Here is a 22,607-nt window from a genome sequence, read left to right on the forward strand (position 1 = left end):
AACATTCCGTGCAATACACACCCATTGTAATCTCAGAATGTCTCCAAAAATGATCATGGTCATTGAACAGGGATTGATAAAAAACTATATGACCTATCGAAACGTAGATTAATACACCGATGCACAAGACTTGTGTCTACTGTTTAAAGTTTAAATGGGGTCTCTAGGTGAAATTATGCCGGAGAAGTAGACGTTTAAAAATCTCCAATTATTGTTCTTTTTCGCTAATTTTTTTTCGGTCGTTCCATTCACTTCAATGCAAAATTTTGGGCAATTTTTTCGCGACATAATTCGTATTCCGTAGAGAAAAGTAATAGCACACCGATCCCGACCAAACCACACATTTTGATATATAATTTGTCCTGCAACTCTTCAAGTTGTAGGACTAGTAGCGGGACGAAATTGCGTCCGGAAGAGGAAGAAGAAGAAATCCACGGTATAACAGTAGTGCAGCACTGGTCCCTACAGCTATTGCTGTATGGGACCAGTGCTCGGTGCGATTGCCCCGAGGCCCTAATAAGTGGCATATATTACGTTGAGTCCTGTTAGGATGTAAGTGTTTTTGGGACGAAAGTGCAGGGTTTTTTGTGTGTGTGTGTGTGTGTGTGTGCTGTGTGTTGATTATGTGTGTAGGTGATAGTAAAGAACTGGGTCTTCAGCCTCTTTTTGAAAATTCAGAGGGATTCATTCATTCCACTCAGAGTCGCTTATGTTTGTGCATTTATTCACTGCAATCAGAACAGTGAAGCCCTTTATCACATGATACCAAATGTTCTCGACAGGATGTAGCTGTACCTCGAAATAGTAATAGTAATGCGTAATGTGTTGTGCTGTGTGCCACAGTTTGCACAGTGACTCACTGCATCCAACAGGAGTAACAGGCTGAGCTTGAGTCAGATCGCCACAAAAGTGCTTTATGTGCTCTTTTGGTAAAGAAACCAAAATGTATATTATGCTCACATTCACGTACACATCACACACACATAACGCACATGAATGCAAACACACAAAGAGCACAGAGACACACAATGGCACACATCATGTCACACACACTCTGTGTCACACACACACAGCAAAGCCCCTGATGGCTGTTAAATCCCTACATTACGTCATTACCAGGCAGTGGGTGGGTGTGGTCTTCACCAGCTTGTTAAACATACCAGAGCTTAAATGCTGAACAGCCGCTGCCTCTCACTGACGACACCCTCCCCTCTTTTTCTCCTCCTCTCTCATTATTTCTCTCAGTCTGGATCACTGCTCACTGAGGGAAGTCCTGTTTTAATAGCAGAAAGGTAAAGTTTTTATTCTTGTCTTTATTCCCTTTTCTATGCTGCCATTTCTGCACTTTCTGGCTCTGTTGCAGTGTTTAAAAGGGCCTTTTTTTAAAAATTAACAATCTATCTCTCTCCTTTTTTTTTGCTTTTTCTGTGGATCCAAACAGCAACAGTTTGCCGAGCTGGTTGCCTCTTTGTGGATATCTATCTTCCACCAGTCTTCCCCTTTTGAAGAGCACAGCAGCACAGTTTGGTGGAGTAAAGATGTCTCTCCCGTTGGCAGTGGTCATATGTCTGTCAGCTATCCAGCTGTGTTTGGGAGATCAGCCTGTGGAGGAAGTCATCCCAACAAGTAAGTACAGATATACAGATACGGATAAAGAGTGTGGGGGAGTTTTAAAGAGGCAAACCAGACAAAAGAATAGTATCAGAAAGAGAATAAATGAAGCAAAATTGAAGATTTGTAGTCTAAAAGCTTACTAGAACAAAACTAAATTACTTAAAAAAGACAGAAAATGACCAAAAAAAGACAGAAAATGACCAAACAGACACAAAATTACAAAAAAGACAAAATTACTAAAAAAAAGACACAAAATAACCAAAAAAGACACAAAATGAATTTAAAAAAAGTAAGTACAGATACGGATATAACGAGTGTGGGGGAGTTTTAAAGAGGCAAACAAGACAAAAGAATAGTATCAGAAAGAGAATAAATGAAGCAAATTTGAAGATTTTAATTTTTAAAGCTTTGCAAGTACTAGTTCAAACTTTTGAAAATACTGTCTTGGTGTCACAAAATGTATAATTTTTTATTCTTGTGAATTTCTGCTGCCTTAATTTATGCAAAGATATTATTAGCACACACATAAAATGCTCAGAAAGAAAAGTGTTTCGGTAACATTTTACAATAACCAGCATTTATAAATGATAAACAGATGGTATATTAATGTAAGTTTATAGTTACTTTACCATTAACAAACAATTAAATTATGATTAATAGTTTAATAGATTAATCATCATTTATAAACCATTTATATAGGCCATTTAGAATGTTAAATACATAATTTATTAATGTTTAACTAACTACATAATTTATAAATGACAAATAGATGGTTTATTTATGTAAGTTTATCGTTACTTTACCATTAACAAACAATTAAATTATAATTAATAGTTTTAGTTGCACAAATTTTAACATTTTTAACACCATATTAAGTATGTTAATGATTTTGAAATGATTCATATACCTTTAAGAAATTGGTTAAAAACATTTAAATATTAAATATGTATAGCACTTTGTAAATGGTTAATAATTGGTTTATAAACCATCTATAAACATCACTTAGATGGTTATTGTAAAGTGTTACCAGTGTTTCCTTATATTTAGACACTTGGTAGTATAATCTTGTATCATATTAGATTATTTTGTGCTTATTTTAAATCTGCTATGGGAACAGCCCTAAAAGACCCTTTTTAAAATAATAATAATAGTAATTTTGTGTCTTTTTGGTCATTTTGTGTATTTTTTTGATCATTTTGTGTCTTTTTTAAATGATTTTGTGTCTTTTTAGGGTCATTTTGTGTATTTTTTAAATGGGAACAGCCCTAAAAAAAAAAAAAAACCTTGTTAAATAGTCCTGTCCTGATTTATTTCTTGAAATCTAACAATTTCCCCCAAGGTATGGATAAACATGCCATGTAATGTGTGCCAGGATTATGTAGAAAGTAACTGCAGTTTTAGAAAAGTGAATTATAATAAACAGGGAGTAACTTTGTTCTGTGCACACACTTTTTTATATAAATAAATAGAAACATAACAGGGCTTGTGAGATGAAAACAGGCAGGTTATATAAGCTGATTGAAACACAATACAGCTTTACAACAATGGCAGCAGCAGCAACAACATGGCGCCTGAGTCAGAATCATGAGCAACAATCTAGAAAAACAAGCCAAACAAAACATTTGTAGACTCTGCCAATTTAACTTTGTGCTTTCATAAGCAATTTTTAATACAATGAAATTAAACAAATCAGCCCTTTAGAGAAGAACCAACATGAAAGACACACATAAATATGATAAATATGCACTATTTAAATAATAAGAAATATAAAATGTATAATCAAGATATAATATCATCTGACCACTGAGACAAACAGGTAAAAACACAACTACAGTCATGGAAAAAAATTTAGTTTTCTTCAATTTCTTGTTCATTTTAATGCCTGGTACAACTAAAGGTACATTTGTTTGGGCAAATATAATAATAACAACAGAAATAGCTCATAAGAGTTTAATTTAAGAGCTTATATCTAGACATTTTTGGTTATTATCAAGAATGTTTCCATGACTGTAGATGTAAAAATGTCTAAAAAAAAAAAAAAGACACAAATTGACTAAAAATAGATGTAAAAATGACTAAAAAAAGACACAAAATTAGCAAAAATAGATGTAAAGACGACATAAAACGACCAAAAATAGAAGTAAAAATAACAAATAAAGACACAAAATGACCAAAAATTGATGTAAAAATGCCTAAAAATGACACAAAATGACAAAAAAATAGTTGAAAAAAAAAGATGCAAAATCTTTAAAATAAAAAACAAATTGACCAAAAATATATGTAAAAATGATCACCCTTGTTTTCTTTAATTTCTTGTTCATTTTAATGCCTGGTACAACTAAAGGTGCATTTGTTTGGGCAAATATAATTATAACAACAAAAATAGCTCATAAGAGTGTAATTTAACTCTATGGAGTCTTTGGCTATTTTGTCCATTTTTGAATCCTTTTCATGTCATCTTGTGTCTTTTTTGGTCATTTGTGTCTTTTTGTATATTTTTTGTGTCTTTTTTGGTCATTTTGTGTCTGTTGTTGTGTCTTTTTTTTTTTGTTATTTTGTGTCTTTTTTTGGTCATTTTGTGTCTTTTTTGGTCATTTTGTGTCGTCTGTGGGGTTTTTTTGTTGTTATTCTGTCATCTCATTTTGTGTCTTTTTTGGTCATTTTGTGTGGTTTTTTTTTAGTCATTTTGCGTCTTTTTGTGTCATTTTTTGCTTTGTTTTTACGTCTGGATGTGATGAAGAAGCCATGCTTTGGCGCTTTTGGAGACTCCAGAGGGTTAAGAGCTGATATCTAGACATTTTTCATGATTTTCATGATAATGATTTTGGTTAATATCATGAAAAACATGGAAAATATCTAAATATCAGCTCTTAAAATAAACGCTTATGAGCTATTTTTGTTGTTATCATTATATTTGTCTAAACAAATGTACCTTTAGTTGTATCAGGCATTAAAATGAACAAGAAATTGAAGAAAACGATGGTCTAATAATGGTTTCCATGACTGCATGTGTATTCAAACTCTTATATAAGCAGATTACAGCATCTATTAATAGTGTGATATTCAGCAACTAAGAGATCCAATCTTAAATGATTTTAAACAAAAGAAAGAGCACAGTAGGTACCTGCATGACACAAAATAAATTGTGCATGCACGTACTAGTCTGTAGACTGTGGCTGTGTGGCGGTTGGGCACAGTGAGTCAGAAGGTTTGGCTGAGCCAGTAATCAGAGAAAGACGTCATTTGCTGCTATTTAATTTGGCAGAAGGAAGTTTGGTTAGGGAGTGTTTGGAAATAGAAATAAATAATCCATCGGGCCGCTCAGTACACTGTAAAAATGTCCGGTTGTTTTTACAGAAAAACACTGGCAGCTGTGGTTTCCAGAATATTTCTGCAAAAAATACAGTACATATGTCAACATCTTTACAGAACAACTTGTACATTTTACATCCTAAAACTGTTTTAATTTAAAAAAGAAAAATACATTTTAAAGTTGTAGATTATGCCGTCCTTTACTGCTAATTTAACAGGATGATGCTGCTTTTATACTAATTATTTATGCAAAATTTACATGCAGATTTTGCTTATTGTGCATTGAATACCACACTGTAAAAAAATACTGTTTAATTTACGGAAAAATACCGGCAGCTCTGGTTGCCAGAACTTCACCGTAAAAATTACAGTGAGTGGATTTTCTATTCTAAATTTAAATGTAAATATCAGCAAAAACTGTAATTTAGACTGAATATTCCCGTTATTTTTAGGGTAATTGTGTCATTCATTCACACATCATGGTATTTCTCCATACATTTTGCATGAAAATGTTATATTTTTACAGCAAAACTGCACGTTTCTTCCAGTTTATGACAGAAAAAAGTAAAAGTTTTGTGCTATTCTTTGATTTACGGTAATTAAAAGTGTCTAATACGGTGATGTACAATTTTTTATTTTACGCCCTATTTCTGATGTATTTGAGTTTTACTGTTATTTCTACAAACATTTTTTACAGTGCAGTAAATTAACATTCAGTTATTATTTATTGTACACTGGATACCAGTAAAATTTGGAAAATTTTGGTATGAACGAGAAAACTGGCTGGTATGTTGATGGGGTCAAACACACTGGACCAAGACAAGAGAAACACAGACTATTGGGACACATGGAGGGAAGGGAGCACCAGGTGGACACAATCAGTGATTAGGAGAGACAATCAGACAGATGACGCACGGGGAAGGGCAAACAGGAAATGACGAGACCAGAAAAACAAAATAAGACACAATCTCACGCGAGGTCACACCTCGAAACATACCCAGCTTCAAAAATGTTGGACAACAATGCAAAATAACTTGATTAACAGGGTTTTGATGGAACTTACGGCAACTGTCAGATGGCAGCGAATAAACAGGAATTTCAACCAGTTCTCAGTTATTAATGATTGCTATTACGAGCAACCAGTTACTGGAGAAACAGAAATAACATCAAACTGGACAATGGCACCAACTATGACAGAGAACACAGCACACATGGTGACATCAGCTTCATTACATCAGCATGGTGACATGCTCACAATGGTAGTCATGGTTATTGTCTTGGTCCAACCTTTCCTAATGAGAAGTATCATTGAAAATGTGTCAAAGGAATAAAGAGCTACTCATTCTGAGGGGGGCATGGATATCTGGACCAAATTTAAACCTCTGAAGTCCAGGAGATTTTGGTTCAAATTTGTCATCTTCCTATGCCGTTTCTGTGGATTTATGTTGTAAAACCACTGACCTAGGTTTAGGGCAAAAAAACTTCTGGTAAGGCGTTATAAAAGACAGTTTAAACCAACATGATCTCACAGAAATCCATGAAATAGCCACGGATTTCGCTTAACTCAAAATCCGTGGAATAGCCACAGAATCACTCAAATTTCCGTGAAACTGACACGGATTTCGCTACAATGCAAGTTAATGACAGTCATATCCCGTGGCTATTCCAACATACAAAGTGATTATGTACATTCACTGAGTGAATATTTAGAAAATAAAACATATATTTCTTGCTTGAAATGTGATCAAAATCCATTTTTATGCAGAAACTAAGTCAAAATATTAATTTTTTCACTAAAAATGAGAGAACTGTCCGCCATGTTTTTTGTTCTGACCGGGACCTTGAAAGTCACGTGACTTGGAACAAACCAATAGGAAAAAATATCCATGGAATAGCCACGGGATATGACTGTCATTAACTTGCATTGTAGCGAAATCCGTGTCAGTTTCACGGAAATTTGAGTGATTCCGTGGCTATTCCACGGATTTCTGTGAGACCAGGTTCGTTTAAACCTCTCGTCCAGGAGATTTTGGTTCAAATTTGTCAACTTCCTGTGCATTAATTTCTGTCTCTGTTTAGCATCTTTCAGTCTCCTTACATCACATGCATGGCTCCTTTTTCTCCACACAAACTTGGCTATCAGTCAGATTTTTCATTTTATTTTAATTAACAAAGTATAAAGCTGCCAGGAACCCAAAATACAAACAAAAGAAACAGGTACCTATGGAAATGTACCATTTTTTTAGCCATTTATACACACAAAAACAGCAGAAATAATAATAAATAATAAATTATAAAATAAAAACAGTTTATTTGCATATAAATTAAAAATAGTAATAGCTTTCATTGTAGAAAGAAAATTCACATTTTAAAAATGGTCTAGAAACATAAATGGCACTGTGAAAGCTCCTATGATTGAACTTTGAACTGGCTTTCTCACCTTGTCTACATATCAGATATAACTCAAAACCACAAAAGTCAACCCCCTGGTACTGCCAGAGTTAAAGTCAGTTGGATACAATTTCAGGGGGGAAAAAAATGTCTTTACAAAATTACGTACTAGTCAGGCGATCAACAAAAATAATTAATCCTCTCGACTGAATATCTGTACAAAATTATATATCAAGCCATCCAATTATTGTCAAGACATTCAGTAAAAAAGACCAACCCACCAACACTGTCACCTCTAGAGCTACACCACTATAACCTGACAGACCAGATGGTTTGTTACAAAGAACTATAATTGGAAACGGTTTAGTTAGGGCAGGAACTAAACTAAAAAAAAAGATGGCGTGATTGGATTAACCATGTGTCACAGGCTAACCAACCAATCAGATGAACAAATCTAGTAGCAGAGCCAGATGGTTAAACAAACTCTTGCCAAAGCCAGTTGGGAGAAGAGCAAGACCATCTTTTACATCAAGAAAAGTGCTGTCCATTGCTCTTCTTTAGACAAAGTAATACTTTGCAGTCCTGATATAACTGATGTTATTGCAGCATCTATGCTAACATCTTTAGGAGCGACTTAGTTGTTGTGAAGAACAGTTGCCTCTTCTTGTCCTTACACAACCCTAAAACCAGAAGCCAGAAGCTCCTCACAGGGCGCAGATTGGTCCAAACCACTGCTGACTCAAGTACACGTTATTCAGAGTCTGACTGGATGGATTCTCATTTGAGTACAGCTACCGTTCAAGGTAAAACCCACCACTGATGTGGCTAAAAACTGTATTAACCCATTTAGGCCTGAAACGCCTGGAAAAAATGCCTGTAAAACCTCTTGGCGATTTTAAAATAAGCCCCTAAACCTGAAGTTTTTCTGGAAATTCAACAGAAGTGTCAACTCTTCCTACTAAATAATAAATTTTTCAGCCTCTGTAGCAGATAGAAATTAAATTCATTTTATATCTGAGCTCCCTCCGCTATAGTCGTCTTCAGCCATGATTTCAGTTCTGGAAAAGCCCCATGATGCATTGTGACACTCCCACATGTATTCTCATTTTGTGTCTTTTTGTGTCGTTTTTTTTTGTAATTTTGTGTCTTTTTTTAGTAATTTTGTTTCTTTATGTGTCTTTTTTGGTCATTTTGTGTCTTGTTTTAGTTATTTTGTGTCTTTTTTGGTCATTTTGTGTCTTTTTTTGGATTTCAAAAGTTTTGGAAAACTCCCATGTTGCATTACGACACTCCCACATGTATTCTGATGCATTTCATTGGCCACGAGACCGAAAATAGGTTGAAAAAACTACAAATACTACAAAACGACGTATCCGCTTTCCCGGCTTTAATGGTAGAATAACGCAACAGCACCCTGGTTTTAATGGCAGAAATGCGGTACTAAATTTCCCGCCTTAAATGAGTTAAAAAAAACCAACGTCATTCTGATTGTCTGGGCCACCCAAAGAACAAGAGCTGCAACTGTAAAGTCCTCTTCTCTTTCCTTGAGAAAACCCACTTTATATTCTTGGCCTGAAGGTTGAAGTTGGTTTGGCAGTTTGGAGTAAAACTGTCTGAACCCAGGAGGAGTTTAGACTTAAAGTTTCCAAGTCCTTGACTGATCATCTGGACTGAAATGGCTCATTTTCAGGATGAAGGAGCATAAAAACCCCAAAGGGAACTCACACAATCATAACATTGACAGAGTGTGGTAGTGGAGTCAGTGTATAAGTGCATTAAGCTGTGTTTATACTCCTGCAAGACACCGTGATGCAGCCCTCCGCAGATGTTTACGCTCCATGCGTCATTCGGTGCTGTATTCTCTGGAACGCACAAACAAAATATTCAGTGAAAAAGAAATTAAAAGTAGAAGAAGTAGTTTTTTTTCATTATAACTGATATTTTTTCAGGTTTTCTACACCCTCTTTCAAAATTCTTTTCTTTTCCCAGAGTGGTTGCTTTGTTTTTCCTCACATTTAAGGCCACGTGTCTACAAGAAAAATCATACAGATGTTTTTACAGGCGAAACTGACCAATCTTCCATCAAGTCCATGTTGAAATGAACAAGGAGCATGCAGCTAGTTACAAAAATTCAAAGGTGCACAGGCCAATGCCTCTAGGACTGTTGGAGTCTTCATGCTCGATGCAAAATATGTGATTTTTTTTGCATGCAAACCCTCTTGCAAAGGATAGTGGTAACCATAAAGTTGAGCGATTTGGCTGAAAATCCTTCTTTCTTTTCATATCATTACAATAGTCATATTTCCATCAACTAATTTCTTTTCGCAATTTTAAGATTCACATGAAAAAAGCTTGATGTAAACACCAAAATTCGATAAAAATGTGCATAAAAGTTTTTATGCTCGCTTAAGGTGTTTTTTGTCTTTTTTCGAAAAATAGTTAATCTCTTGCGCAATCTCTTCTTCTACTGTTTACTGACTTATTAGCCTACAGCAACACATTACACTGCCATCTTCTGACTTAATTACGTTACTGCAGGTTTGTTTATTTGCTCTCAACCAGTTGATGGAAATGTCCCTAATTCGCATTTTCTTTAATACGACATTTCAAAAATATTTGCTTCAAAAGTCGCTTTTGACTTTAATGGAAACACGACTGATGATAAATAAAGCATGACAACACAAATTATTTATGGTAATTCAATCTAAAAATAATCTTCATTGCCAAGTAAACCATAAACCTAGCTTTGCTTGAGAATAGGTGTGCTTTTAATTGTGCAATTTAAATAATATACATCTTTATGTTATATATCAGTGCATTATGGTGCGGTACCTTATTGTTGTGTCATTAATTGCAATAGTATTGCTGACATTTACCTGGTGTGTCTGTGTTTACTTTCCTCACAGAAAAAGTTCCTCTCCTCGGCGGCTGGTTTGAAAGGAGTGTAGACTCAGCTGAGGTTCAGGAGGCAACTCAACATGCAGTGAAGATGTTCAACTCAAACTCCAAAGGCAGGAAGATGTTCAAACTGGTCTCCATCACTGCTGCCCAATCTCAGGTTAGATTCATATTTCAGAAACATAAGAAACTCACACGCAAGTGTCCTTATGGTAGCGTCACCGTGGCTAACAGTTCTGTCTTCTGTTTACTCATTTTATCAGGTGACCAATGTGATCAACTACAAGATCGATGCAGTCTTGGGAAAAACCAAGTGTCTCAAGGCTGAAAACCACGAATTGAACAGCTGCAGTCTTGAGAAAAAGGTAAATTAGTTTTAAGTAGGGCTGCACAATTAACTGAATTTTAGTCGTGATCTCGATTTTGGCCACCAAGATTAAATTAACCTGATCGTCGGCGGTATTTCCATTTTAAAATGCGTCTCTCCTGCATATCTAATCAAACACTTTCTACACCAACCACCAGGGGGCAAACACATAATTAAGGTTTCATCTAAATCTACGATAACCAATAACTCTGCCTTTCACTGTAACTGTTTTTAATGTTTTTGCATGTGTTTTGTCTGTACTGTTTCATGTTTTCTCTGTACTCTAGACATCATTGCAAATGAGGGGTTGCCCTCAATGATTCCTCGAGAAAATAAATAAAGGATAAATGAAAAATGTAGCTGCCTAAATAAATAACGAGCGAGTGCTAAGCAGGATGTGAAGTAGTACTCGACGGTACAACAACACGCGCCATTTGTAAAAGCCGGTGAAGCAATGTTGCCAACTTAGCAACTTTGTTGCTATATTTGAGGACTTTTCAGACCCTCTTAGTGACTATTTTTTTTTAAAAAGCGACTGGCAACAAATCCAGCGTCTTTTACTGGTTTTATAGGAGACTTTTGGAAAGAAGAAGAGTTAAGAACGAGTCAAAGTGGCCCAGTCCTCCTGCAGCAGTCTCTCCCAGCTGGAGAGCCTGAGGGGATACTAACCCCTTAGCGTCCAGTCTGCAAATTGCTAATAGGCTAACAGTTAGCTCTGTAGCAGTGCAGTGTGTATGTGCTAACAGGCTAACAGTTAGCTCTGTAGCAGTACAGTGTGTATGTGCTAACAGGCTAACAGTTAGCTCTGTAGCAGTACAGTGTGTATGTGCTGCTGCTGCAGGAGGTGTTCACTTAGCGATCTCTGTTTGTTTAACAACAAGTACTGGACACTAAAATCCGTTCCTATTGTTTGTTTAAAAGTAGTGCAATAAAAATACAGATGTTTTCCCTAACACGATGAATAATCGTGATTAATAGTCGTGATTACAATATTGATCAAAATAATCGTGATTATCATTTTGGCCATAATCGTGCAGCCCTAGTTTTAAATGTGTTGGTATTTGCTTTTAAAGTTGTGTTCAACTCAACAATAATTCTGTTTTTCACAGTTTTAAAGCTAAGTTCTTAAAGCGTTCTCATGTTTCTTTTGTCTTATTTTCTTCTTTAGTGACTGATATTGTCTTTACAGTAAGTTAGATTTTGGAGATTTCCACATTCTGATGTAAAAGCTGTTGTTTTTCTCCTCCGCAGCAAGTGAATTGCCACTTTGTGGTGACTTTCAACCCCCGCAACAACAAACATGAGCTGCAGCACAACAAATGCATGAAAATTGTGAACAAGCCAACTGAGGAGAACAAGAATTAACTTTTGGCTCGATTACTTTTGACTACCTTACTGCATTTTGATACAATGTTGATGTTTTTTTCTGAGTAAATATTTTGCAGCCAATTTTAATACCGGACATGTGATTTAGTTGAACATGGACAACTTGTAACAATGACTTTATCTCAGCCTCAATAAATAAAACGTTTGTAAAACACTTTTGAGATTATTTATTGTTAGATATTACTCATTCATTTATTTTATTTTTTTTGTGGTTTTGAGAGAGATATTTAAAAGAAACCAGGTCAGAACAAGTCAATTATATCAGTATTTAATTGGTGGGATTTTTACATAAATTAGTCAATATTATGATTACACACATTGGCAGATATGAAGTTTTGCAGATATCTTGCGAAAGCAGAGTTCTTCTCATCTTCTTTCAAATGTCTGAAAAGAATAATAAAAGATCTGTCAGAACAAAGAACACAGTCTACATTCATGCTGCATTGTGACTTCAAAGCATCAATCTATTCCTATAATTCAAACATGTAAATCCTCCATAATAGCAAAAAGGCCACAACGATATGAAAAAATATATACATAAACAAAAAATATGCACAAAATACAAAAAACACACATAAAAACACATATAAAAACACACAAACACACAAAAAGCACAATTTTGTTTTTACAAAAAACACACAAGAAACACACAAAAACATAAAACACACAGAACACACACATAAAAACCACAAAAACACACAAATTACAAAAAACACAGGAAAAACACAAAAAACACAAAAACTAAAAACACAGAAATACCCCCAAATCACACAAAACCACACAAAAAAACAGTAAACACAAAAGATGGCATTAAAAGTGTTGAAACGCACACTGAAAATTTTGAAAAATCGAAGTAAAAGTAAAAGTAAAATCATGTTACTACACTTGGTCGTGGTGATTTTTACTTTAGCTGAAAAAGAATTGACGAACTAAATGGGACATGGAAACTTCTGGAAAAGCCCAAACTTTTACGTAATTTTTTGGTCATGACGCCATGAAAAAGTCGTGCTCCGGCACTTTCGTGGACTCCAGAGGGTTAAAACACATGTGAATACATTTGAGGAAACAGAGGACAGTTATATTCAGGTTATATTTAAAGGATTTCTATACTCACTGCATTCATATAACCTATTGATCCTGATGATGTCAATATCAGACATCTCCTCCCTCTGTCCAATCGGCACAGAGGAATCTGGAATGGGAGTGATGGTCTCTTCTCCATACACTGATGCAAAGGCAGTCCTAGAGAAAAATAAATAAAGTAAAATTATATATTAAAAAAAAAAAAAGGAATTAAAATATGGTTTTATTTCCCACCTGTTTACATAAACATTTTGCAGTTAAAGGGGACATATGCTAATTTTCAGACTCATACTATTTTTATTATTATTTTACGGGTTCTACTAGAACATGTTTACATGCTTTAATGTTCAAAACACACACTGTCTTAATATACTTGTATTCACCTTGTCAGAAGCACCCATTTTAACGGCTGTCTTTTTAAAAATAACTCCAAATTAATCAGTGTTTCTGGGTCTTTTCTGCACCGTCATTGCAGCCGGGTAATTACTAAAACGGCACTGGAGTGACACTTTCTTTGTGTATGTATGTAATTATATATATATATAAATATATATATACACACACACCTGCAATGCAAATTTTTTTTGCCATCTAAAAAGACACACCAAAAAAGCAAATTATGTATTTCTTTGAATTGTTCGAGAGATATCTAAATTTTACTCTAAATATACCTAATTATGTCAGTTAACCCTTTACTTAGTTTACCTAAAAGGAGAAAAAGACTTCATGTTGCTTTATTTAATACAAAATGTTTGAAATGCAAAAAAATGACAATTGACAAAGTTGTCATTAATACCTGATGTATATACCTATGTAATACCTGTAATACCTTGAATGTGATACACACATTTTCAACACGATTTTATTATAAATTAAGTTATAAAATATTAATTAATTTTACATTACATCAGTCAACTAAATACTTCTATTGAAGTACCAGTAACAATTTGAAAGTTTTTCTTATCTTAACTTTTTTTAAATTGACAAAAAAATTCTTGAAAAATGACATGTGGGTCACTGATTGATGGCTGCCATATTGGATGTGTCATATATATATATATATATATATATATATATATAGTAAAGTTGTTACATAACAACATTTTATTTAGTAACTAGACCTGCTTTATGATCAAAAACATAACTCACTTTTTACAATGAGGGACTTGAATTTATTATGGTTTCACACCTTTGTGATAATCTGTCAGTGTTGTATTGACAGCTTGTTGCACTGCACCCAAATGGCCAAAAATTTAAAGAAAACAAGCAAAATAACAGGTTCAGATATTTTGCAGAACACTGACATCATGAAGAAAAAAATAAACAATATAAAACCTCTCCAACAACAGTACTATTAATGACATAAAGACATGTTACCTTCCATAATGCATGAGAGAAGAATAGTCGTACGGCGTGTTCAAGTTGTTGGTGTCCGCTTTGTGGAAGTTGACGGCCTGACCTGTAGAAGAAAACAAAATATATCTGTACATTTTAGTGTCCACAAATGAGCCTCAAACTTAACTTACAGAGGTAATTCCTTCATCATATTAAAAACAGCTTTAATACCATGAAGTTTTTGTTTACCAACCCCCATATACAGACCAAAGTTGTTATAGTTAACGAAAACTAACGAAATAACGAAAAGTAGAATTGAAAAAACATTTTTGTTAACCGAAATAAAAATAAAAAGAGCTTTTAAAAATGATAACTAACTGAAAGCTGTATTGTGTGGTTACAAAACCAACTAAAAACTATAATTAAAGTAAAACTAAAACTAATAAAAACTAAACTAAAACTAGCAAACTCACTCTAAAAACAAATTAAAACTAACTGAATTTGAAAACAAAAATTCACAACGACATTAAAACTAAAACTAATGAAAAATCCAAAACTATTATAACCTTGATACATACAAATCAATTATTAAGAATGTAGATATCAGTATGAATATATTCACCTCCATACCTTTACACTAACCCTTAATAGGGCACTCATTGAAATACTTGCAAAATCCAAATTTCAACCCTAGAGAATATTGGAGGATATTACATACTGCCAGAATGTGTAAAAAAACAACAACATATGGACCCGGGGGAGGGGGGTAATATTTTGAGAAATTAATTTACGAGATTAAAGTGGAAAATCAACGAGAAAAAAATGTGCAGATTTATGAGATTTAAAGTGGTGAATCTGCAAGAAAAAAGTTGCTTTTTTCCACTTTTTTTCTCGTAAATCTGTGACTTTTTTCGCGCAGATTTGCCACTTTAAATCTCTTAAATCTGCGACTTTTTTTCTTGTAGATATGCCACTTTAATCTAGTAAATTTGCAACTTTTTTCTCGAAATATTACCCCTGTGACAGAGCCTGATCTTTGCTGATTAGCTGGAAGAAATCCATGTGGCTCTACGACCAAACAGAGAGACATGGGGACCATAGTGATATCCACTAAAAGTTACCAAATATAGTTCTTCACCCGATAAAGGGTTAATTGGTAAATCAGTATGATAAGTTCCCAATCCATTATTTAGCCAGTGTGCAGCTGCATTGTAACTTGGAGCTCACCTGATGGGACGTTTCCCCAGTTGATCCTGACGTACTGGTCCCTGTCGCTCCTCGTGTGCTCGTGGTGGAAGCCCAGTGCATGGAGGAGCTCGTGCTGAACGACCCCACGGTCAAGACAACCATAGACGGAGAGAGAAACCACCTGCTGCCCTCCGTCTCTGCCAATAGTAGACCAGCACCTGGAGGAGGGGAAAAGACAGACAGGTTTCAATTAGGGCCGGGACTCGATTAAAAAAATTAATCTAATTAATTAGAGGCTTTGTAATTAATTAATCGAAATTAATCGCATTTTAATCGCATATATATATTTGACCTGAGAACAGTGAGAAGTAATTTTTTTTCACATGGATGTTTAGTATACCATTGAATAATGACTGAATACATAAGCTTAAGCAACAAAAATATTATAAGTCCAACAGACCAGTGCAATTTTTGCCATGAAGTGTAGCAATAGCATATTTAGAAATATAGTACATTTCATAAATTCAGGTGATATGCGAATTCCTTGTTGCATAGCTTGCACATTCGTTGATGTTCACTGTGGTTTGTTGTTGTTGTCTGAACTCATCAACGCTAGTTGGTGCTCCAGTATAATCGGTCCGCCTGAAACTCATCCAGTGAGAAACGTTCCGCGGTGCAAAAATAAGTGTGATTAAAATGCGTCAATTTTTTTAACACATTGATTTTTGTGTAATTAATTAATCTTAATTAATGCGTTAAAGTCCCGGCCCTAGTTTCAATCATAGACTGTATATAAATAACGGACGTAGTCACCGTGACAACACCAGTTGGTTTGTGGCCTGTTGGAAGCATCGAGTTCAGCGTTACACTCGTCGCCATCTTGTTTCTGATACAGGAAGCAGACCATATTTGGACTGTGGAGGAGGAGAGGGATCTGATCACCGACTACAGCCTCTCTACACCTCAACCTGACTGAGAGAAGCCGCTGCTAATTCATGTTAGCATTAGCGTTAGCATTAACTGGGATGTTAGTTTTGGCTAGCAAAAAACAAAATGTTCGTTACTGACCTCAGAAAACAGAAAAAGTTAAAAAAAACTGTCATTAAGTGAAAATACAGTGAAAGGGTCAAAGTTATGAGACCAAACCGCTAAACGTCCTTTTTTTATATCTACATAATGTTTTATATAACTTAATTGACACGTTGCCGTGGATACGCATTGTTCCGCTTCTTTCCTGATGAAGACTCGCCTTGTTAGTGACCTGTCAATCAAAGGTAGCCACGCCCCAAATCATACGATTCTTTATCTTCTATTTTCTTCTAAATGGGGCCATTATTAGAACTATTGACATCAAATTGTCTTGAAGATTTTTTACCAGTGATTGAGACCATAGTGTTGTCCTGAAAAAAAATTCTGAGGTAATAAATCAAGTGAGAAGTTTTCTCATTTTGCATTGAAATTAATGGACAGAAAAGTTTTTGCAGCCAAACTTAGCGCCCCCTGCTGGAATTTTCCGCAGAATGCAGCTTAAGGCACTTCCTGGTTTGCCTCCCTGCTCAGACCAGGAGGTTGCCGCCTGGCTTGAATGCTGACAGGCTGGTTTATTCTTTACACTGACCATCATTCAGCTACCCTGCTACTCACCCGAGCTCACTCTCAATCTGGAGGTAGTCCGACTGGCCTCGATGAGGAACAAAGCGGATGCAGGTTTTCTCGTGGAAGGTTTCCATAGCTTGCTCAATTGAGGCCTTTTCACTGTCATCTGGAATAGATAGATTGATGTCAGCTTATTGGAACAAGTCCTCCAACTGGTACGATCCAGCCTGTTCTCCCTTCAAAAACTTCAATATTAGTTGTGTGTACAGGCGGTAAAAAACGAGCGATATTGATCACCGAACACTGCGATGCTACATTTTCCATGGTTTTCTTGATAATGATTTATTTTAAAAAGAAAACCATGGAAAATATCTAGATATCAGCTCTTACATTTAATTCCTATGAGCTATTTTTGTTGTTACTGTTTTATTTGTCCAAACAAATGTACCTTTAGTTGTACCAGGCATTAAAACAAACAAGAAATTGAAGAGAAACAGTGGTCTAAAACTTTTTGGCCCTCAGTCTCTTAATCAAAAATCTAAATTAAAAAACAAATTTAAATTTTTGTTTTAAGAGTATGTAGTCACTAAAGTCTAAAGTAAACGTGTAAATGGAAACTGGTCATGTTCATTTCTTTTTTTACATTAAAAAATGATTAAGATCACATTAATTGTAAATGAATTCATGAATGAATTTCTAAGCTCTTACAGAAGTAGTCGCTGAAGCTGTAGGGCACTTCAACTAGTCCGTTGTAGGATTTTGGCCATTTGCAGTAGCCGCTCCAGCACTTCATGGCGTTCCTTTTCTTGGAAAGAACGACGTCTCCTTCCACCAGATCACGGCTGATGTCTGGAGGAAGAAAACACGAGGGACAGCTTGGTGAATATACGCACACATTCACATTTGTAATATACTGATTATCACAGATAATAGCATGATGTTTGATGAGAAATGTAGGACCCAGTCTAGACATTTCCCCCTGCAGCGAGCGTACCTTTATTTGCCTCAAGAATTCTAGAAGTTACATCTGGACCGTTTGGATCATTTGTCTTTATACCTTAAATTAGAAGATTCAGTCACCAGACAGGAAGATACATTGTGCAGTAAGATGTGTTTAACACCTGTAGTCAGATAAATCAGTTACCTTCCTCTTGTGGTCGCACCTGCGAAACACAAAGTGAACACAAGAAGTTAAAATTGATGTATAGCCATGAAAAAAAATAAAATAATCAACCTACATGCACCAAAACTCTCAATTGGAGCCAATATTTTAGGTAAAAACTCACCAAATTCAACTGTTTAATAGCTTGAAAAGCATGAAAAAGCTCACAATGTCAATCCTAAAAACAAGTCTTTAAACAATAAGATATTCAAATAAGCACATAATATTAATACTAATAATTAAATATGCACATGAAGCTATGGTCAGTAGGTAAATTATACTCAAAACAATAGAATTAAGATACTATTGCTAGATATAACAAGAAAATACTTGGTAAGCTGCATGTTTTTTGCAGTGTACTAAAGACTTTCAGTTTTTTAGTCTGGGACTGTGGAAATCTTTTGGTGTAAGCCCAGAATTAGATTGTACATGGTAAAACAGTCAGCAAGGCAATAGTATCCAAAGGGTTCAGGGAAAAACTGGCAACAAGGAGAAGAACACAAGGTAAATATACACAGGTGGAACTAATCAGGGCGGGGCATGTTGTCACAGTGGTGGGAAAACACAGGACGCTAAAGACAACACTAGGATTACAAAATAAAACAGGAAATACAAAAATAACATGACACATACAGGGGAATTTGACAGATATAACAGCTCTAAGCAGATTTTGTGGGATATTTTACATTTATTGTCAGTCTCTCATAGTTGTTAGAATTGCTTAATTCATAAAGTGGGCTCATAAAGCCATAAATGGTCAATTAAGAGTTGTTGTTTTGCTTAAAATAGATGAGAATGAGTTGAGGTCATTGTTTCACACTGAGCTGAAAGCTGGGAGCAATCTGCAGTCTGTTAAGATGTTATCGTTAGTTTCATTTATTTTACTTTTTTTTTACTGGAGACTTACGAATATAGGATTTTATAGAGGAACTATTCACTTATTACTGATATGATAACTTATATAGTTAGTAGTATATTGTTTTTTTAGCTGCCATGAAATATAACTTTTTTTAGTCTAGTAAAAAGCTCAATGGCACCATTTCTACATCACCCCAAGCAAAATCTTCTGCATTAAATGTTATAAAAATAAATAAATAAATAAATAAAAAAATAATAATAATAAAAAAAAAAAAATATATATATATATATATATATATATATATATTTCACAAGCAGATGTCCTATCTAATGATTAAAATGTAAATAGTAGAATAAATGCAGTTTTTTACACTGGATTTTTGCACTTTTTTGTTTTATTTATATAATAAAGCTGGATTGAGCTGTAGAAAATCAAACTTTAGTCAATTTAAACTCACAAATGTAGTGAAATATGAGCTTAATTCAGCAGATGTGCTCTCTAATGATTAAAAATGTAGAATAAATGCGTTTTTACACAGAATTTTTACACTTTATTGATTTATTTATGTAAAAAAAAAAAGCTGCATTGACCTGTAGAAAACACACTTTAGTAATTTCTAACTCATGAATCAAAGAAATACAGTTAAAAATCCATGCATATTGCAAAGTTTACACAGATCCAGGATGGCTGTGATAGGAGGATATTATGAGCTGATATATATTAGTTGGGCTCTACTTTTAATATGATTTAAACATTAGAAAACAAGTAAAATAGTTACAGATATAAACGTGCTGTTTCTCACCAGGTCATCGTGTTGAGCTGAGAGACCCAGCAGCAGCAGTGTCTTTTTTGGTCATTTGTGTCTTTTTTGTGTCTTTTTTAGTTATTTTGTGTCTTTTTTTCGTCATTTTGTCTTCTGTGGGTTTTTTTTTGTTATTCTGTCTTCTCATTTTGTGTCTTTTTTTGTCATTTTGCGTCATTTTGTGTCTTGTGTGAGCTGTAGAAAACAAGCTTTAGTCATTTCTAACTCAAAATAAAAGAAATACAGTTAAAAAAAAAAATCTATATCCATGCACATTGCAAAGCATACACCGATACCAGATACCAGTATGGCTGTGATAGGAGGATATTATTAGCTGATATATATTAGTTGGGCTACTTTTAACAAGATTTAAACATTAGAAAACAAGTAAAATAGTTACAGATATAGATATAAACGTGCTGTTTCTTACCAGGGCATCGTGTTGAGCTGAGAGACCCAGCAGCAGTGTCTTTTTTGGTCATTTGTGTCTTTTTTGTGTCTTTTTTGGTCATTTTTGGTCATTTTGTTTATTTTTTGGTCATTTGTGTCTTTTTTGGTAATTTTGTGTCTGTTGTTGTGTCTTTTTTAGTTATTTTGTGTCTTTTTTTCGTCATTTTGTGTCTTCTGTGTTTTTTTTGTTATTCTGTCTTCTCATTTTGTGTCCTTTTTGGTCATTTTGTGTCTTTTTTTTGTCATTTTGCGTCATTTTGTGTCTTGTGTGAGCTGTAGAAAACAAGCCCTAGTCATTTCTAACTCAAAATCAAAGAAATACAGTAAAAAAAAAAAATCTATATCCATGCATATTGCAAAGCATACACAGATAGATACCAGTATGGCTGTGATAGGATGATGTTATTAGCTGATATATATTAGTTGGGCTCTACTTTTAACATGATTTAAACATTAGAAAACAAGTAAAATAGTTACAGATATAGATATGAACGTGTTGTTTCTTACCAGGTCATCGTGTTGAGCTGAGAGACCCAGCAGCAGCAGAGACAGGACAGCAGAGAAGAGACTCACACTCATCTTCATCATGGAGAAGGTTTATGGATGGAGAAGATGAGGTGGTGGTCTTGTTTTTATACAGGATGAAAAGGGAGGAATTGTAAACAGACTTACTGTAGAGATGATACACTGACCCCTAAACAAACGTTTTAATAAAGGTTAAGCTCTGATGGGAAACTCCCAGCTGTCAAACAGACTTAAACAAGCTCCAAATGTGAGATAATATGCTAAATGTGCATGTTTATACATATACACATGTGTATAAGATTGATTTCTTAATCATAAAGAACTCATAACACATTAGATTTATATAGAAGCTGCTCCTTTTTACTGAGGTTATTTGCCTGAGCTGTTGACACAATTACAAATGACTGGAACCACAGTGGGCACACAAAGCTTTATAAAAACATTACATAGTGAACCTGTCTACACCCAGAGGTTTCAGATGGCTTTGGATTTTAACTCTATAAAGTCTTTGGCTGTTTTGTCCATTTTTGAATGAGTTATTTTATGTGTTTTTGGGTCATTTTGTGTCTGTTGTTGTTTCTTTTTTAGTTATTTTGTGTCTTTTTTTTTAGTCATTTTGTGTCTTTTTTGGTAATTTTGTGTCTTTTTTAGTTTTTTCGTGTCTTTTTTTGGTCATTTGTGTGTTTTTTGTGTGTTTTTTGGTCATTTCGGGTCTGTTGTTGTGTCTTTTTTAGTTATTTTGTGTCTTCTGTGTTTTTTTTTGTTATTCTGTCTTCTCATTTTGTGTCTTTTAGTCATTTTGTGTCTTTTTTGGTAATTTTGTGTCTTTTTTAGTTTTTTCATGTCTTTTTTTGGTCATTTGTGTTTTTTCAGTTTTTTTGTGTCTTTTTTTGGTCATTTGTGTCTTTTTTGTGTGTTTTTTGGTCATTTCGGGTCTGTTGTTGTGTCTTTTTTAGTTATTGTGTCTTCTGTGGGTTTTTTTTTGGTTATTCTGTCTTCTCATTTTGTGTCTTTTTTGGTCATTTGTGTCTTTTTGTGTATTTTTTGTGTTTTTGGTAATTTTGTGTCAGTTGTTGTGTCTTTTTTAGCTATTTTGTGTCTTTTTTTTTTGTCATTTTTTTGTCTTCTGTGGGTTTTTTGTTTGTTAATTCTGTCTTCTCATTTTGTGTCTTTTTTTGGTCTGCTTTGTTTTTACGCCTGAATGTGATGAAGAAGTGATGCTTTGGCTCTTTTGGAGACTCCAGAGGGTTAAATCAAGCTTTTCACAGTCTGACGGACACCAAACAGCATTACATGTCCCTTTGTCAACTCAGCTTTAAAACTGTTATTTAGTCTCTAAGAAACAGTGAAAATGAATACCCAACACAGAGACTAAACTCTCTTTTCATATGGGAATCACCCAACCCAACATCTGTGCATCTCCTCCACAGCAGCAGCCACATAATAAAGACATCCCACACCACACTCTTTCCATCTCTAAAGCCCTACTGGTTTGGGCTGCTTCACATGGAAACTCTATCCTTTAATAAAACAACCATTAATTCTCATTGGGCCGTTCATCATGTCAGAGGAAAATGAGAGTCTGTGCTGGTAATATAAGGCTGTCTGGTGGGCTGGCAGGCCTTTAGAAAGTCTTTGC

General features: G+C 34.7%; 2 protein-coding genes across 2 annotated transcripts; one reads left to right on the top strand and one right to left on the bottom strand.

Annotated features, from left to right (window-relative positions):
- Window positions 1-1,243: 1,243 nt before the first annotated feature.
- si:busm1-57f23.1 (uncharacterized protein LOC368621 homolog) lies at window positions 1,244-12,120 on the top strand. The gene is made up of 5 exons (XM_059357623.1): window positions 1,244-1,292; window positions 1,442-1,626; window positions 10,224-10,375; window positions 10,479-10,580; window positions 11,834-12,120. Exons 2-5 carry the CDS (start codon window positions 1,539-1,541, stop codon window positions 11,945-11,947), a joined length of 456 nt encoding a protein of 151 aa, XP_059213606.1. The 5' UTR covers window positions 1,244-1,292; window positions 1,442-1,538; the 3' UTR covers window positions 11,948-12,120.
- Window positions 12,121-12,210: 90 nt separating this feature from the next.
- Window positions 12,211-21,028, bottom strand: LOC131992904 (hatching enzyme 1.2-like). The gene is made up of 11 exons (XM_059358615.1): window positions 20,951-21,028; window positions 18,663-18,750; window positions 18,457-18,476; window positions 18,315-18,333; window positions 18,165-18,227; window positions 17,879-18,019; window positions 17,219-17,336; window positions 15,614-15,792; window positions 14,429-14,510; window positions 13,083-13,210; window positions 12,211-12,352 (listed from the first exon to the last, which is right to left on the bottom strand). The coding sequence occupies exons 1-11, from the start codon at window positions 21,026-21,028 to the stop codon at window positions 12,345-12,347; spliced, it is 924 nt and encodes a 307-aa protein (XP_059214598.1). The 3' UTR covers window positions 12,211-12,344.
- Between the last annotated feature and the right edge of the window lie 1,579 nt (window positions 21,029-22,607).

The sequence above is a fragment of the Centropristis striata genome, chromosome 19 (assembly GCF_030273125.1).
Source record: "Centropristis striata isolate RG_2023a ecotype Rhode Island chromosome 19, C.striata_1.0, whole genome shotgun sequence".
In the NCBI taxonomy this organism is placed as follows: Eukaryota; Metazoa; Chordata; class Actinopteri; order Perciformes; family Serranidae; genus Centropristis; species Centropristis striata.

What these genes read in the sequence shown, in the direction of transcription:
- si:busm1-57f23.1 (XM_059357623.1), top strand. Translation starts at nt 1,539, where the DNA reads ATGTCTCTCCCGTTGGCAGTGGTCATATGTCTGTCAGCTATCCAGCTG. An exon ending in GGAGGAAGTCATCCCAACAA is followed by an intron (nt 1,627 to 10,223) that starts GTAAGTACAGAT and finishes CTTTCCTCACAG; the next exon opens with AAAAAGTTCCTCTCCTCGGC. An exon ending in GCTGCAGTCTTGAGAAAAAG is followed by an intron (nt 10,581 to 11,833) that starts GTAAATTAGTTT and finishes TCTCCTCCGCAG; the next exon opens with CAAGTGAATTGCCACTTTGT.
- LOC131992904 (XM_059358615.1), bottom strand. Translation starts at nt 21,028, where the DNA reads ATGAAGATGAGTGTGAGTCTCTTCTCTGCTGTCCTGTCTCTGCTGCTG. An exon ending in AATTCTTGAGGCAAATAAAG is followed by an intron (nt 18,020 to 18,164) that starts GTACGCTCGCTG and finishes TTCTTCCTCCAG; the next exon opens with ACATCAGCCGTGATCTGGTG. An exon ending in CAGCTTCAGCGACTACTTCT is followed by an intron (nt 17,337 to 17,878) that starts GTAAGAGCTTAG and finishes TATCTATTCCAG; the next exon opens with ATGACAGTGAAAAGGCCTCA.